Raw genomic sequence first — 19,068 nt, forward strand, 5'->3', positions numbered from 1 at the left:
GTACGACATTGCTTTGAACACCTTTCCGACATAAACCGATACTGATTTTGTAATTTCATGGGTTTTTTTTTTAGGATGTTGATGACATTAGGTGTTAAAATGATCGTTACTTAATGCCATGTAAACATGGGAAATATTAAGGCACTAAATTTTGTCATTTAGAATTTCGTTATCTTCAAAAGATGCTCAGCAATAGGATTGTGGGCAAGCCGATTCACAATTCCATCATTCAATTAACGTTCTGTAATAGCGAAATTGCATTGTTCACATGAGTGTATTTTACAGATACACAAACATCACAAGACGTTAAATGTTTTTTGTTTTATGCAATCACATATAATAGAGTACAAGTCATTTTTGTTCAAATCTGACAAATGTTACATTCTCCCTCCTTGCTACAGATACCTGGGTGCTTCTGCAATTACTGATCTGTGATTTCCACAAAGTTGGTTCGAGCTTGATCGGCAGCTGATGGAAATAACTAGGAAAGGTTCCGAGCATTTAAATGAACGTGCTGCCTGTTTTTAGCCAACACGAGTCTATGAAGACTACTTTTTTATAAATTGGAAGAAATAAAAAAAATATGTGAAGGTTTATTTTCCTTTGATAGAAGCGCTGGTTGAGTTTGAATAAAATAAACATTTAGATACGTTTGAAGCCAAAACAACACATTAAAAAATAAACAGATATTTACTTTGTTTGAAATTTATATTGAAATTTATAAATATATTTTGAAGATACACTTCATCAGTATGTCTTTCTTTCTTTTTTTTTTTTTTTGCCATGTTGTTGGAGCAGAGAATCAGTAGAAGTCTGTTTTTATGGTAGTTTTTTTTCAAATGTCGGAACGTGCGTTGGTCACGCGGAATTCACGTTAGGGCTTGTAGTGCTTCTATCACAGGAACACAAATCCTGACGTGAATTCCGCCTGACCAATACACCGCTCCCACATTTGAAAAGACCATTATAAAAATCACAAACGGACTTCTGATTCTATGCTCCAACAACAGGGCAAAAAAAAAATAAATAAAATAAAATAAAAAATAATAAAAAAAAAAAAAACAGAAGACATACTGATGATGAAGTGTATCTTCAAAATATATTTATGAATTTCAATATAAATTTCAAACAAAATAAATATCTGTTTATTTTGTAATAATGCATTGTTTTGGCTTCAAACGCATCAGTATGTATTTATTTAAAAAAGAAAATTTTAATCACACAGATTAGGGTTAGGTTAGATACATGTTTGTAATTTCATTTATTGTATTTCCATGTTTATCTCTATAATTTTCTCATAGCGGTATAATATTTAGCGATCGGCCGCTTCCAGTTATTCACATCAGCGGTTGAGCACACCTGAGAAACTTTGTAAAAACTGCAGGGGCCAGTAAATGCAAAAGTACCGATACCTGGAGTGAATTCTTTGTTAAATATAATTGAATGAAATTAAAAATGATGAATGTTGTAGCCATTTTATCTTTTTCATTTTCTTTTGTTGATCAAAAAGATTTTTGTCTACTGATCTGTTTTATTTTTCCTTCCAAGTGTGAAATTGTTTTGATGTCTTCGATGCGGGTAAAATTTTTCACCCCCTCCATTTCTTTCGTTAAATTCAGTGCAAGTTACCATCTCATGGAAAGAATCTTGAAAATAACGTGAAGTGATCCAGAAATAAGATTCAAAAGACATCCTTCATTTCTCCTGATCATGTTTCTGATGTTCATGTATAAGCACAATTATTAAAATCATTTTTTTTTTTTTTTTAATGCTAATACGGTGGAATGGTAGAAGATTCGGTTTAGTTCCAATCTTTAAATTTGATGATTTAGTTTTGTGAATAATAAAATTACAATTTGAAATTCGATTCTTTATTCACAGTAAAGATAGCTTTTAAAATTGATAAATAAATTCAAGTCTTACTCTTCATATTTTTTTTTTTTTTTTTTTAAATAGAGATTTGTATGGATCAACATATTTGGTTTCTTTGAAAGAATAAAAAGTCTATGCAATAGAGATCTGATTAAAGTTCGTTTTTCTCTCCTGTCATAGTTTTCCATAAAGATTTTGGATTGGCTTCAGGATGTTTATCATGAAAATACAGTTGAACCAAAAAACATTGCTTCAGAAGTTTATATATATATATATATATATATATATATATATATATATATATATATGAAAATAAATCTTTCAATAAGAACAGCATTGTTAATTTCAGAAAATCATTGTTCTTTTCTTTAAAAAACAAAAACAAAAATCACATTTCATTTGGAAGCATTTGTTTTGGGAACATTTACTTGTCCATTTTTTTTATGCTCGTCTTTTTGCTGTATAACTTCAAGAATTGATGCCTAAACAAGTCTCAAAAGAGAACTGCTTGTTTTTTGAGAAATCAGGTGGAGGGAGAAGGTAGGTAGCAGTGTAAGATTCTAACTTTCTTTCTATGTGACACAAACTCATGATGAGGACAGGAAAACTGGAGATCTGGATTAAAACATCTTAAACCAAATTCTAAACTTCATCAGCTGGCAGATTAAATATCAAATTTTTTTTCTATTTTTAAACAAAAGCAAATAAATAAAACGATTGGAGAAAGCATGTGTTTTCTTTTTTTTATGCAAAATTAAGAAATTGATGGTAATAATAAAAGTTATTAATTCTTAGAACAAAAATAAATATCACTTGGGGAAATAAAAAAAAAAAGCATAATTCCCCAATCATTTCATGTCAATTCAAATGTTTATCTGAACAGTAACAAAAAAAATAACAAAAGCAATTGTAATGTTTACTCCAGCAAAAAGAAAAAAATAGTAACAATTTGTAGTCATTTTCTTCTTTGATAAAAATACTTGCAGTAATTTGCAAATTATTATTCAGCTTAAAAAAATAAAAAAAGCTTTCAGGGCTTTATGTTGCAAGTGAAACAGTTGCATTTGCAAGTGATTTTTCAAAGTGGCAACTAGAAATAATAAAATGTTAATCTTTTTGTGATTGTGTTTTTTCAGACAATCTCCCAAAGCTCATTGATAAGTGAAAAATGTCTTTTTAACCGCCCCCCCCCCCACCTTTTTAAAAAAAAAAAACTAAAATTAATAAAGTTAAATATTTAAACAGTAAAGGTTTAACGGAATATATATATATTTTTAACGAAGGCTGTTAAAAAAACATCTGAAGAAATTCAAATGTTTATATCTTTAAGTCTCAACATAAAATTTAGTGCATATTTAGAATTACACTTATTAAAAAACACAAAGAAATCTTGGATTTACATACTTGTCATGGAACAAAGATGTCATATTCCCAAAATCATGTGTTTGGCTAATAACTTTTCTACTTGGCTAGTAAACGAAAATATTTAGTTGTCAAAGGTCAACTGACGATAAATTTGTTCATAAAGCCTTGATTTTGAAGTTTTTTTTAGATGAAGATTGATATTCTGACTACGGTTTTTTAATCTTAGGTGTTATTTCCAATGTAATCAACTTTCTCCGAAATTCTATACAAGTCCCCAGGTTAAAAGATTTTCAAGTTAGAAAATATACACCTAAAGAAGGTCGGAAATTATATTGGCTGAAATGCTGTGAAAATAACAACCAAGACGAGAACAGTAATTGAAACAATCCAAATTTATTACCATTTACAAAATGGCAAAAATAGGTTTATTTTTTTATTCATTTACTTATTTATTTATTTTTTTTTACACACAGGTCATTTTTATTTTATTTTAAAAAGAATGATAAATTGCAAAATCTTTAAAGTGTAATGAGAGATTTGTAAACTCATTAAATATTTGTTAAACATTTTTAAGATAAATTACTTTCTCTTTGGCTTATTGTTTTCACAATTTCAATTTTAACAAGGAAAGATCACGTTCATCAAATCGCTTCTTTCAGCGGAAGAAAACATTACAAATTACTGTTGTCATCTTAAAGCTGTTTTCCGTTCTCTCAGTGTATTTTCTTTTCTTTTTTTTCTTGGTTAAAAAAAAATACACCATTCTGTAATGAAAATCATTTATGTTCAACTGAAATAAAAAAAAGTGTTCGTACCCCCACCAATTCAGTATGTGGGTGGGGGAGTTTTCTCTAATATATATATATAAATAAGATGATATTGAGAAAGTCTGCAAATAGAACTTGGCCGAATACACAGTCATTATAAATAAAGTCAAAATGCAGGGTTTTTTTGGTTTCTTTGCATATTTGAATAGTTCAAACTGTGTTCATATTGATAGGAGAAAAAAAAAAGTAAAAATATAAAAACTGAAAATAAATATGTTACAAACAAAAATTGAAAATAGAAGGTGGACATAGTTGTTCAGTGTTGCCATCTTTCTTTTTGTTCCTGACTCAACGGTGTGCATAAAAAAAAATGTTCTTAAATGAAAGCATTCCAAAGTTGTATTAAATCGACTATTTTAGATGCATCTCTTGCATAAAATGAAAGAAAGCTTCAGTTTTTTTTTCTTGTTTGTATTGTTTTTTTTATAAGTTTGTTACATTAAGGATCTACTTCTAGACACAAGTAGAGAAGATTACAGCCAGAGCAATGCCTAGGAAAAGAAAACTCAGGCTGTGTTAGGATATAAATATGTGAGTAGAGCGATTTACTTTTAGCTTTTTTTCTTTTAAAATTTTTCATTTGTACGCTTAAAGGATTTCAAACTTTTTATCACCAACCTCCCTCCCCTTTCTAAGGCAATGTTCAAGTTTTTTTGTTTTTTTTTTTTTAAATTCTTTGTGATTCTTTTTTTTTGTTGTTGTTGTTTGTTAGATAAAATTTTTGTCATTTTTCTTTTTTGTTTTATTTTTCCGATTTCTTTGAGAAAGTATCAAGGAAGAGACCCGATTAGTTGTGCTCAAAACGGAGACACCGGATTGTTCTCGGAATCGAGATGAAAAACAAAAAGAACCATTTTTTTTCTCCTTTTTCATGTCTGAATTGCCAGAATATATATATACATATATATATACATACATACATAGAGAGATAGAGAGAGAAAGGGGAGAGATAGAGGGAGAAGAGGGCAGTTTTTGGCCCTCATTTCTTTTTGTGCTTTCAATAAGTTTTTTTTTTTCTTTCCTTTCTTTTTTTGGGGGCAGATGGAACCTGTTTGCAGTTTATTTTGGACTTTTTTTTTGGTGTGTGTGTTTGTTGCTGAGTTTTTGCAGAAAGGAGACGGTGTCAACATTCAATCAGGAGACCGAATGTTGACACAAAAAACGAGTCAGGAATGGGAGAACGCCAGAGATTTTTGGTTATCGTCCAGGCAGAAACTTGAAGAGAGCGTAGCAGTTGTTCTAAGATCAAGTTTAAAGTGTCATCATCACGGTATAAGTTACTTGCTAGCCGTTCTGTCCCGAGCCTAGCGCCAAGGGACAGACGAGGCGTTTTTGTTGGGCAAAATAGCTTACCTTCTGACCACTCGTCTGGCTCTTCGCTATCTATTTCACTGCCTGCGTCCACCGGTTTCCTAACAACCACAGTGGACTTGATCTTGCCGTCCTTCTCACGCTTTACTTTGCTGTGACTTCGCTTTTCTGTGGAACAAGAAGTTTCATTCTTCCGTTTGCGGTCATTACCTTTGTCTCGGGGACTTTTCAGTTTCAACTTGATGTCATCAGTATTCTCACTTTCATGTCTAGAAAAAAGAAAAAGAAAAAAATGGATCAAGTAAATCCAATGCAAATACAAATCAATCATTACCATCATCATCTTCAGTTTAATGGCAGTTTTATAGGCTGGTATGTGTTAGACAATTTTTTGAAGTTGACTTCAAAATTAATCTATCTCTGGCCAGGTCTTTATTTATCCTTCCTCGTCTCAAAACCACTATCAACTTCTTCATTATTTTCCTTGGCCTTCCTCTGCCAACTGACCCTGCTTTTAAAACTAACCCAAGAACTCTCCTCTATTCTTTTATTATATTCATCATCTCAATTCTTTCAATGTGACCAAACCAAAAAAGTCTCCTGTTGTGCACACACACATGCATAACTTTCTACTGTTGAGATTTAGTCTTCCTCTGGAGTCATGAAATCTGAGCTGATTTTAAAAACTCACACCTCAGTAGTGTTGGGACGTTTAACCAAAATTTAAAAAATCCAAACTTTTTTGGGTATTGGAAAAATTTATGCCTATTTTCTCATACGAAAAACAATTCTTCCGTTATTTTTGTTGGTTTTTGTTTCCAACTTAATTCTCCATGACTCACATTATTAATGAAATGATAAAGATTCATTTATTTTAAACTACCAATAAAACTAAAATTTACAGATCATCTCCACAAGTGTATTTTTACGTTTGCGAAAATATTACGTTAAGTTCTTGCGGAATTTTTAATTTTGATTTCAAATGATGTATTTTTAAATAAGTTTTTGTTATAATACCTTTATTTTGGATATCATTTTAAAGAGCGTTTTTTGTTACATCTAATCACTTAAATTCCAATCGTTTAAATTATAATCGTTTTAAAACAATTATGTCTTTTCAAAACGTTGAATACAAGATGGGGGGGAAAAAAAAAAAAAATCAAATGTGCACAATTTTCTTATTTCAATTCAAGCTAGGCTGAAAAGTTGATGAAACAGTTTGCAATATCAGGAGGCACTACTGAATGTACACCACAATAGTGGTTTAAGAAATTTTGTGGTGGCAATGAGTCATGAAAATAATGAACATAGTGGTCGGCCATTGGATGTTGACAATGATCAATTAAGAGCTTTAGTCAAAGTCAATCCCTGCACAACTGTTTGAGAACTTGCTTCTACATTAGATGTAAATGTATACGACAATTTCCAACCACTTGAGATTGGAAAGACAAAAAAACTTGATAAATGGATGCCTCACAAACTGAACGACAATCCAAAGAAATGCCATTATGAAGTGTCATCTTCCCTTCTTTTATGCAACAAGAACAACCTGTTTCTTGATCGGATTGTGACTCATGATGAAAAGAGGGTTCTTTATGACAACTAGTGAATCTCAGGTCAGTGGTTGGATGCCGACAAAGTTCCACAACACTTCCTGAAGCCAGAGTTGCCCCAAAAGAAGGTCATGCTGACTGTTTGGTGGTCTGTAACTGGTCTCATCCATTAGTTTTTTGAATGTAAGTGAAACCATTACTATTAACAAATGGATGAAATGCATCAAAAACTTCAACCACAACACCCAACATTAGTGAACAGAAAAGGCCCAATTCTCCATGACAATGCCCAACTGCACGTTTCTAAACCGACCCTGGAGAAGTTGAACGAATTGGGCTATGAAACTGCCATACTCTCCAGACTTCTCATCTATCAACTACCACTTTTTCAAGCATCTCAACAACTTTTTGCATGAGAAATGATTCAAAAACCTAAGCAATATCAAAAACGCCTTCGGTGACTTCATTGCCACCAGACGGGAAGATTTTTACATTACTGACATAAATACACTTGTTTTGCATTGACAAAATTGTGTTGATTCTCATGGTGCTTATTTTGATCAATAAATTTTTGTTTGAGTTGAGATATGTTCATCTGAATTTAAAAGTTAAAAACCACAAAAACTTTCTTATCAACCTGACATACGCACATATTACATCTATTTTTAGACAAGTTGCCATCAGCCGCTCTTATTCTATCCACAACAAGCTGCGCGTGCGTGGACTCCATCTGGTGCTGCATGTGAGATGACGCCACAAAAAATAGTGAAGAAATGATGAATGTGAGAAGTGTGAACGGCCAACCTTGCTTCACATTTTCACCAAGTTTCAGAAAAATCTAATGAATGGGGCAAAAGTTATAGGGTAAAAAGTGTCATTTGCAATTTTGGGACATTTGTGACCCCTTTTGAGTTCCTGGGAACGCCGAATCCCAGTGAAAAATGGACAAATGTTGCAGTTTCACACCTTAACACATGTATATTTGAATTCACCACCATGGAAAACCACTATATAGACATACATATCAAGTTTTTGAGTAATATGAAAAGAGAGCTCCAAAAAGGCATGTTTTTTAGCCCTAAAAGTCAGAGGGATGCGAACCAGAATTTTGCTAGGGTCGCCTATAATGAATTTATATTAAGAACAATGGCTTCCACATTTTGGCCAAGTTTCAGGAAAATCTAATGGATGGATCAAACGCTATGAGGCAAAAAGTGAAATTTTTGGCCATTTTGGAGCATTTTTTTTTTACCTTTATTGAGATCCTGGGGACGCTGAATCCCAGTGTAAATGGATAACGGTCTTAACACATGTATATCCGAGTTGACCATTGTGAAAAACCACTATTTAGTCAGACATATCAAGATTTTGTTGAGCAATCTGAAAAAAAGACCCACAAAAAGGTGCGTTTTTAGCACTGAAAGTCCCCAGGGACACGAACCAGAATTTTGCCAAAGTCACCCATACTAGATTTAATGGGCTCCACATTTTGGCCAAGTTTCAGAAAAATCTAATCGAAGGATCAAAAGTTATAGGGCAAAATGTGTAATTTTTGGCTATTTTGGGGCATTTTTTATCTCTTGAGCCCCTAGGGATGCAACGGGAATTTTCGCAAACAAATTTTTTTTTTTTTTTTTACCGTGCACATCTGTTTAATGAAATACAATTTGTGGCAAAATTTCGGGAAAAACTAATGGACGGTTATCTGGCAATCGTCTGGACTATAAACTCTATGCCTAGCACCAAGAACTAATAAACTTTATTAGATACTAAACCGATCTGCACAAATCATTATCATACACTGCGACGAGACAACTCTTAATCGACTTCAAAATAGTTGGCAACTTTCCAATACTGCCATCATCATTAGCACCCTCTTTCTGGTCCTAGTTACAACTAGTAGCAGTGATCATACCCTCTATCACTAGCAGCAGTTTCCGATCTTACCTGCACCATCATTGCCATATGTTTCTATAACTTTTCTAGAGAGGCATTTATTTCTAATGAAATAAAATATTTTTATATTTATTGAATACTCAAGTTTGTCTTTCTTTTTTTTTTTTTACATTCATCCCTTGTTTCTTATTCTTTTGCAAGTGGGAGTCATGGTACACTAGATAAGCAGCCATTGCTTGTCACCATCTGTGTCACTGCTCCTGCTACAAAAGGAAAGGAAATCAAAGATTCAATAAGACAGAAAACTTGAGTTTCTTTTTTTTCTTTTTTTTTTTTTTTTAAATAAACTCTTATTCACTCCAAACAGAGCACAGTTCCACTTGGATGTATGGAGGCTAATATTTGCGACCATAGAGAATTGAGCAGTAAGATATCTGTTCACATTACACTTGAATCTCTGTAGGTCAATAGTCAGAGAAGCAGGATATCGAGAGGGAATTCCAAAGTTTAGCAGTTTGAGGGCAGAAACTATTACAGTTGAAATTTTTTTTGCATGTAGGTAGAAGAGATGGGATTTTGCTAATGTCAGGTTAATAGGGTGGGCGAAGAGTATTTATGCCGAGGGGGCACAAGTGATAGGAGTTTGTCAGAGTACATTCCATTAAAATACTCATAAAATAGGCACAGGGATGCAACATTGCTGTGATGGGACAGGGGTTGGAGTTTGATTGATAGTGTGGGACCTATTAGGGTGGAAATTCTTTTTTTAACTATCAATATGATATTTATTAACTAGGTGTATTTATCTCTAGCTAGGTCTTTATTCATTCCTCTTTTTCTCAAATCTATCCTTATTACTCCTTAGGTTTTCCTTACCCCCCCTCCCCCAAATCCCTGCAACCTCATTTGTTCTACATTTAACTCAAGCACTTTCATCTATCCTTTCATTGTGACCAAATTAACAAAGTCTTCTGTTCTGAATTCAACCAAATATCATGAAGTAATCGGGTCTAGGCCCATCTTTAAGATTCCAATTACACATTCATCATACCATTTCTTACCAAGACACATATACTAAACCTTGGTCATTACATTATTTAGTGAACCAAATTGTTATCAAAGGAGAAATAGGTATCTCAAACCAAAATGTTTATTTTCATCTAAAATCTTTTAATGTGAGCACATAGATCTTTACAAAACATAAGTTTCTGAATTTTTGAGATGAAGATTAATTATTCATATTATTTGGATTCTTCAGACTACTGTTCTCATCTTAAGTGTTATTTTCGTGTTTCAGTCTATGTAACCTTCAACCTTCTTTAGGTGGATCTTATTAAACTCGAGGAATCTTTCTGCTGAACTCTGGGAATCTGCAGAGAATTTCGAAACAGAAACCTTTAATCCACAGGGGTAGTTTGCTTTTGTTCCCTTAGCCATTACTGGATAGAAATCCTACTTCACTATTGTATTTTGAGGGTCACCCACACTAAGGTTTGAACTCTCAACCCTAAGAAGAGTGTAACGTTGCAACTGATTTTATCAAAACGTTTATCCACTATGCTACAGATCCGACAAGGTACACCTGAAGAAGGTCAGAGATTACATTGACTGAAATGTTGTGCAAATAATACTCAAAATGAGAATAGTAGTCTGAAGAATCCAAAAAATATGAATAACTGAATGAACACACCAAATTTATTTTTGTAGTAAATTAATCACCAAATTATAATCACCGTTTGTTGGAAATTAGTAAATTTGCCTTTTTTGCGATTGGTCCAGATTTGAAATTTCAGTGTATAACTAAAAATGCAGGTTTTGAATAAGTGATAATTAATAATTGAGATGAGTATCTTTCTTAGATGTTGTTTCACGACGTTTCGGCCAACTATTCCTTTATGGTTCCAGGTGAGCATTGTCTGAAGATAGTGGTTTCAATCCTACCCAAAGTCGGCCAGAGACTTACTCGGCCAAAAATGTGGTGAGACAACAACAACTATGGAAGGCAGTAATTGCTGAGGATGCAGTTAGGAGATTCAGAGTTCCTATCCCGTCGCAGTTACCGCCTGACTAAGGCCGAAGGAATAGTTGGCCAAAACGTCAGGAAACAAAAAAGATGAGGATAATAGTCCGCAATAAATAAGTGATAATAGGATTCATAGCACATTGAGTGCAAACGAAAAGAATGCACAACTCAAAAGTTTGCAGTAAACAGTGTCTAGTCAGATTCAGTTCCTGCTATTTAACTTCATTTGTAATAATTTATGGCAAGAGTTTCAGTTTCAAAAATTTATAAATTCATTCATTAAATTGTTAGATGAAAGCATAGAATAGTTAACAAAGCCCCCCCTCCATTCCATATCAAGATTGGTTTTCTGAATAATAACATTTCAACACAGTAAACTGCAGATTATTCAGAACCATTCTTAACACGTGCAGGTGGGAGGGCCTTTGTTAACTATTTTGTACTTTCATCTAAAAATTTAAATGAATTAATGAATAAAAATTATTACAAAACTTGGGGGAACTACAAGAATAAGCGACTCAAAACCAGAAGTCTTTAATATCAAGAATTAAATCTGACCGGGCACAATCTGTGGACTTTGAGCCAGCCATTCTTCTGGTTTGCTCAGTTGGGATCAAATTAGATTTTCCTTTTAAAATAAAATTAAATTAAAAAAAAAAAAAAAATCTCAGATGGACACAATTTAATAATAAGGTAAAAAATTTTAATCACTAAAGTTTTCAACTTTAATTTTGTTGTAAGAAAAAAAACTTCAAATCCTTTATTAAAGCTGCCATATTGATGAAAACATTGGGAGAACACTATATAGCACAGTATACTATACTACATGTATAAGGGGAAGTGTATGAGCCCCATATCTCTCCTTCCACACATTTTTTTTTTTATTACTGATTTATGTGTGTATGAAAATGACAAAAGGAAAAACAAATTCAACAGGGAGAAATCATCCAAAACAAGAGATTTACTGGTTTTGTTTGGATAACAAACGTTTTTCAGAAAAAGTGAAAATTTTAAATTTATTAAAAACTAACACTCTGCCCAGCGTTGCTTGATCATAAAATTCACTTGAATATATTTTAATTTATTCAGATTATATTGTACCTAATAATAAAGTAGTGATTTCAAAAGCTAAAAAAATTTAAACCTAAACATTTTGCGCTCCTCCAGCATTATTTGTTACCATCTGAGCTAATGACAAATGGATATCAAAACTTTAACAATTAACATAGTTACATGTATAAATGTATATTTGTGCATGCATAGGAGAGCACTTTAAGTCAACTTATGCTTGCCAAGTCCCAAGTTTGACCTCTTTATCAGCTAAAAACCAAATTGAATTTGTTCCACAGGTCCAAATGTCTTGTATATCAAATTCCAAATTTGTAGACCAAAAACTGACATTAATTTAGTAGGAAAAAGACATACAATAGGATGTTTTGGGCATGTTCATAACTATTTAAAAAAAAAAAAAAAAAAAATTAAGCCTCATATGTGACAAAGATGTTAAAATGGGGAAAAGAGAGGGGAAAGAAAAATAGAAACATGGATGAAATACAGTAAAAACGAATAGTAACTGGGATCAGAGTTTGTTATGCAGGGAAGTATATTGAATGGCAATTTTTGGGAAGTATATTGAATGGCAATTTTTGCCAGATGTTTGCTTAAAAATGCATTTTACATTAATTTTGTGAAAATTCTAAAATAATATTTTTATTTATTTTTACGCTGCTTACATTTACCACCCCAAAAAGCAGAATCTCATTTTTCTTTTTGATGAAACTAACATATGGTATAATGATACAAAATCATGATAAAGTTGTGCTTCTTGGGAGGTGGTAGTGATAAGAATTCATTCGAAATCATCATTCCATAAAAAAAATTTTGTTTAACAGTCAGTAATGAATGACAATAATAAACATTTTTAAGTCATCCCCCTAAAAAAATTTAAAGTTAATTATGGCTAAACAGTCTAAAAATGTTGGTGTTAAAAAATAATTGTTATTTATATTTTTATGGATTCAAATGAATAGTAGTCATGTCTCCCCCACCAACTCTAATAATTACTGCCAAATCGCCTGGGTGTGCTCATGTTCATTAATGCCTTTTTGTATTAGAATTGTCCACAGGAACCCATAGCACAGTGTATAGAGTACTTGGTAAAATTCAGTTGCAAGCATTACACTTTTGGAGTTAAAGGTTCAATTCTCAGTGCAGGTGACCCAAAAATACAATTACTTAAGACTTCTACACAGTCATGGTTGAAGAAACAAAAGCATGCTACCCCCACAGGATTAAATAAAGGGTTCTATTTGAAATTCTATACGAATTCTAGAGTTCGGCAAGGTACATGTGGAGAAGATCGGAGGTTATATCGACAGAAACGTTGTCGCAAATGACACAAAAAATGAAAAGTGTAATCTGAAGAATCCAAATAATACAAAGGTCTAAAATATTCTTTCTTTTTTTAAAATTTCTTTTTACCATAAACTCTTTATATGAAATCACCTATATATATATATATATATATATATATATATATATATATATATATATATATATATATATATATATATATATATATATATCCCCGAAACAGTGTTTCATGGTAAACAACTGATGATCCCTTGAAAAATAAATTATTGGTATTATAGTAAATTCGAGAGCGAGTTGATGCAGTGATTGCAGGTGATTAAATGACTAGATGGTTTTCTAACGAATGATAAAAAATATTTTTTTGTATAGTTTTAAAGGTTAAAAACTTCCAAGAATATATATATATATATATATATATATATATATATATATATATATATATATAGTAGTCTCATTTTTTTGGGAAGGAAGGAGGGGAAACACAATTTTATCCATATTTTTTTTAATTTATACCTCATCTCTGCCATGCGGACATACACAGGAAGTGAGAAAATCGTACAACTCTCACTACTTTCATAAACATTTTTTGTGCTTAAAATTGCTGAAGCATAGAACAAATGCAGGGATGTTGCCAATGGGGGAAAAAATCAGATCAAAATGAATTTCTCAGTCATGTTATCAATTTCCCAACCTAGGGGCCAGAGAATTCCCCCAATCAGTTAAAAAACATAGAATATCACTTTTGGGAGATGGAGGTAGAGAATGGGGCTGATGATGATTTAGCAAAGGATATCATACAATACCGTATATTTTTCATACTGAAACTATCAACTGATATTTTAAAGAGACAGAAAGATGTTTATTGATGAAACAAAAGTCTTCTATCTCCCATACCCATGAATCATTTGAAATAGAGATGTACCGATTAGCAAATAATTGTCCTTTGATAACTGGCCGATTACCGATTAATAGGTTTTCAAATGCTGATTTAGCAGCAAATTTTGTCACAAATGATACTAATATTTAAATTATATTGTAAATTCCTTTTTTTGATTGCCAGTGAAAATTTATCGAAGAGACATGCATCATCCACGCCATATTATCAAATAACAGGCATGACGCACTATTAACATGTTGACTTTAACAACTGCACGGAATTCGAGGCAAATAAATGTAAACATGGAAAATTCCCCTCTTTTCTCTTCGTATCGAATTAACATTATTTACTTTAAATCATTATCAAAGAAAATTACTTCATCTTTCAATTTTCATGTTAAGAAATTGTACAGTAAATTGCGATGATGTGTGAACTGAAAATAAAGCATTCTTCATCAGTCATACTCTTGTTCCTCATTTTCAGACTCTTGCTTCTATGACATTTTTTTATTTTTCTGGCTTAGATAATGTATATTTTGAGATAATTACTAATTAAATATCAGACTTAGTTTTTATGTATTTAAATTACTTAACCACATATTGACAATAATTTTCAACTATGATGGCAACCAGTTTCTGCTGGAAGTATTTTTTTTTTTTTTATGTTAATCCCAAGAATAAGAATACAGCTGCCCGCAAGTTATGTCAAATATGTCAAGTATGTTAAACCATTTTAGAAAAGTTCATCCAGAAGAAGCAAAAGTTATAAATTAAAAAAAGAAAGCACAATAAATATTCGGAGACGGACATTCCAGGAACAAGTGACAGCAACTACGAGCCTCCAGCAAAACATCAAACTACTATAGAATCAATATTGGTCAAAAAGAAAGTTTGGGATATTAATGACCACAAGTTACAAGAGATCCATTATCTGATAAGAGAAATGATTGCTGTTGATATTCAACCATAGTCTGTAACATCTGACATTGGATTTAATAGGCTTATTGCAAAACGTTGTCCAAATTACAGTATTTCATAAAAAAAGTACTTCACAAAAAAAAAAATAAAATAAAATTCCAAATATATTTATAAAAGTCAAAAGAAAAATTTAATCATCTATTGATGAAAGTAACAGCATTTCTTTAACTACAGACATTTGGACAGCTGCTACAAATAATGCCCTCTTTCTGAGTTTGACAGATCATTGGCTTTCAAATGAGCGAACAATGCAAAGCTGTGTTTAGCGTTGTTCCATTCCCTGGTGCACACACAGCTGTAAACATAAGTGAAGAATTGCACAATGTTCTGAATGAGTATAAAATTTAAAGTTTTCTTAGTCTTGCAGGATTCAGAAACAAATATGGTTGCTGGTGTCAGTGAATATGGTTTAGAATCACTATCATGCTTCATACATTGCAACTCTCTATAATCATTTTCTCTATATCATATCTATATCATTTTCCCAACAGTCTGTGAAGACAATCATTACATCTAACAGAAATATAGTCTCTCACTTTAATCATTCTCCATTAGCAATTAGCAAATTAACCGAAATACACAATCAGCTTAATTTGGAAAAACAAACTCATCCAAGATGTGACCACACAGTGGAATTCAACGCTAAAAAGAAATTTAGAACAATGAAAAGCTCTTAATGTATGCTGTTGTGATAAGATTCCTACTATAACAACTTACTAAAAGGGACTTGTTAAAAAAAATTGTCCAGTTACTGAGTTTATTTGAAGAAACCACCAAAGAAGCAAGTCACAGAACTTCAACCATATACCAATCTTAGTTTTGAGGTTATGTCTTTCAAAGCTGTTCAATCTAATTCTTATATTTCTGACTTTTGTGGAATCCTTCTTACCACTGTTGAACAATTCAATGAATCAATAGAAACAAGATTTTCATCCTATCTAAATGATAAAAACTTGGGTGTGTCGACTTTCCTATATCCAAGATTCAAATTTAAATTTCAAGAGAAAGACATGGAAAACACTAAGAATTGGATTCTACATCTTCTACTGATGATAATGAAGCAGAATCAGCAGGATAGACTTCTTCAAGCTCTGTTGAGGGTCAAGAAGATCAAAAGTGAAAGTAAAACTATTTCTTTAAAGCTTGTTTGATGAATTAGTTTCAAATAAGCCTATATTAATGAACAAATCAAAACTTAGAGCAGGTAGAAGCTGAGTTAAACCTGGAGACTGCAACTACAATAGAAATAGAAGAATCACAATCTAAACTCAAAAAGGAGTGAATCCCTTACGTTTAAGTGCACAAAAGAACTTGATCATTACGTAGCTTTAAAACTACTCGCAAGAGGTGATGATCCATTTCAGTAGTGGAAGACGACACTGGAATCCTTACCACTGCTGAGTAAACTGGTTTCAAAATATTTAAGCACACCTCCTTCCTCTGTGGAGAGTGAGAGGCTCTTTAATACAGGTAGTAATATGTATGAACAAGAATAAAGAAAGTCTAATGTTTCTACATTACAACTTAATATTCAACTTTAAATGCTGAGAAGACTATGAGAGCAGAGGAGGCAGGCAGCCAGAATAGAAGAGGAAGTAAAATAGGAACAGGTGCAGAACTTCAGTTTATGCCATACTTTGGGGTAATTGCGCCAGGTTTGGGGGTAATTGCACCAACTAGCTAAAAGTGCTCTTTTGGCAACCACGCATATAAAGAGCACTTTTTTTAGTTGGCGCAATTACCCCAAAGTATGGTAGTTATTCGCTTTAAGAATTACAATTTGTACTTTGTAGTTGGTTTGTAATTTCTATTTTTCTTATCTAATTGTTTAATTATATTCATTTAAGAATTGGAAATTGTATTTTGAATTTTGTAATTTTATTTAATAAAGGCAAAAAGCCATAATACTGAGCAGACAAATGTTAAGTTAAATTTGTAGTTATATGTTAATGTGTAAAAGCTATATGATGAGTCACTTCGTAGTGATGAAATGGTTTAAATTTAATATGAAGGAGAAAAGTAATTAATCGGCCGATTAATTGGTAAATTAACCGATTACCGATTAATCGACATAATGGCTAATTAGGCAGATTACCTGCCAATTTATCGGTACATCCTTAGTTTGAAGTATGGCAAAATTAACAGAAAGGAAAAAGCAAGGCAAGACAAAAATGTAAAAGACAAAATTTTGCTTAAAAAAAAATAGAAAATAAAATAAAAATAAGAAAGAAAAGGGGGAGGGGAGGACTCACATCAACACATCAGTTGTTGGTTGCAGAAACACTGCTCCCTTTTAAACGGACATGCTTCTTAAATTTGTCAAAACTACACACACACATTACTTACACAGTATTCATTTACTTGACAATTGTACATCATATATTTTTGATGCGTTGTAGCGCACACGAGCACTATACAACACTTTCGTTATTGTTATTACAGACACAAGAGAAGATTTTAAGATTCAGCAAATTTAGCCATGAAAATATGATTTCAAATTAAATACATCTCTTTTCCATTGAACCAAGTTACTTTTAACATTTTACTAGAAGGCCACCCGGCATTGCCTAGTCATAAAATATGACTAATATAATATTCTGATTAATGCAGACTTTGTATTATTGTATTATTAGCAGCACCTGTACCAGCGTTGCACTGAAATTAGAAAGATTAGGTTATGCTTATGTATGTAAAGCTCAGTTACGATCGGTGTAAGCACATTGTCTATGGAAAGTGTAGAATTGGACCCAGTGACAACTGGTAGCAGTGGAAGGAGTAAATATGTGGAGAGAAAAATAAGGACTTCTCCATCTAAATATGTTGGGATTGTGATGGTGTTGCTCATCGAATGCAATGTAGCATTTTATTATCACGAGTGAATGTGTAAAAAATGGTGTTCGAAAGCTACATAACATTATTGGTATCAGGGTAGATGTATTAAATTTGAAAGTGGCATCTGTTGTTGCAAACCTATGATACCATGGTCCAGAGAGGAATTTCTGTAGTCTTTATTATATAGGAAATATTGGACCCAATATATAGTAATGATTTAAAAAAAAAAAAAAAAAAAAAAAAAAAAGACTTGTGTGCTACTATTGAGAATCGAAACCAAACTGAGTAACTTATAATTTACTTTTTCCTTTGATGGTAATGTCCGAGCTACGAAGACATGTTTGCTGCAAGGCTAAAAATTAAAATATGAACCAATAGCTATTACGTTACGCATGCATATTAATAATGCCGTTGTTAGACCTTCACCTGGCAAATTCTATTTTTTTTTTCCTTTTCACACTGATTTTCCCCAGCTTAAAACCCAAATATAAACTTTCGCATGCGTTTGAATATCCTATATATTAAGTTTCATGTCTGTAGATCAAAAACTGACATAGGAGTTTGGTAGGCAAAATTTTAAACAAATATATATATATAAATAAATAAATAAATAAAGAGGTTTGTGTTTACTATAAGCTTTTTACGCAAATATTATGCAAGTATAAATCACGTAGAATATCTACTTGAATATAATTACATGTAATATTTAACTAAAGATGATCATCCCATAAAAAAAAAAACTAACAGGTAATCAATTAAAATTAATGTATAAAAGAATATGCAAATTAGCTAAATATGTTGCAGATGAATGCAATTTCACGAACCATATATAAGGAAGTTATATTTTCTTTTTAAATAAACAGAAAAAAAGGGTTTTAATATGAATATCAATACAAAAAAAAAAAAAAAAAAAATTATACGAGTATAGATTTGCAATAGTTTTAAAACTTTTCAAAAATTAAATCTCTAATACCAAGGTATTTAAAAAATTAATTGCACTTTGCTGGAAGCTTTAAAAACAGATCAAATCAATGAGACAAACTATAAACATTTAGTCTAGTGGTTCCCAACCTGTGGGTTAAAACCCGAAATAAGGTCATAACACCAATGGAGTCACCAACTGATTTTGAGCCCAAACCAAGTGATTATATGAAACACAGTG

At 32.0% G+C, this 19,068-nt stretch overlaps 1 protein-coding gene across 3 annotated transcripts in view; it reads right to left on the reverse strand.

Moving 5' to 3' along the window:
- LOC145296908 (uncharacterized) overlaps positions 1 to 19,068 on the reverse strand; it is a 237,080-nt gene that overhangs the window by 134,603 nt on the left and 83,409 nt on the right. For all 3 annotated transcript variants that reach the window (XM_080143073.1, XM_080143072.1, XM_080143074.1), the window contains exon 3: positions 5,418 to 5,644. In XM_080143073.1, the coding sequence (XP_079999199.1) occupies positions 5,418 to 5,644 (227 nt within the window). The remainder of the gene's footprint in view (positions 1 to 5,417; positions 5,645 to 19,068) is intronic.

The sequence above is a fragment of the Euprymna scolopes genome, chromosome 17 (assembly GCF_053919585.1).
Source record: "Euprymna scolopes isolate OS-2025 chromosome 17, ASM5391958v1, whole genome shotgun sequence".
NCBI classification, from domain to species: domain Eukaryota; kingdom Metazoa; phylum Mollusca; class Cephalopoda; order Sepiida; family Sepiolidae; genus Euprymna; species Euprymna scolopes.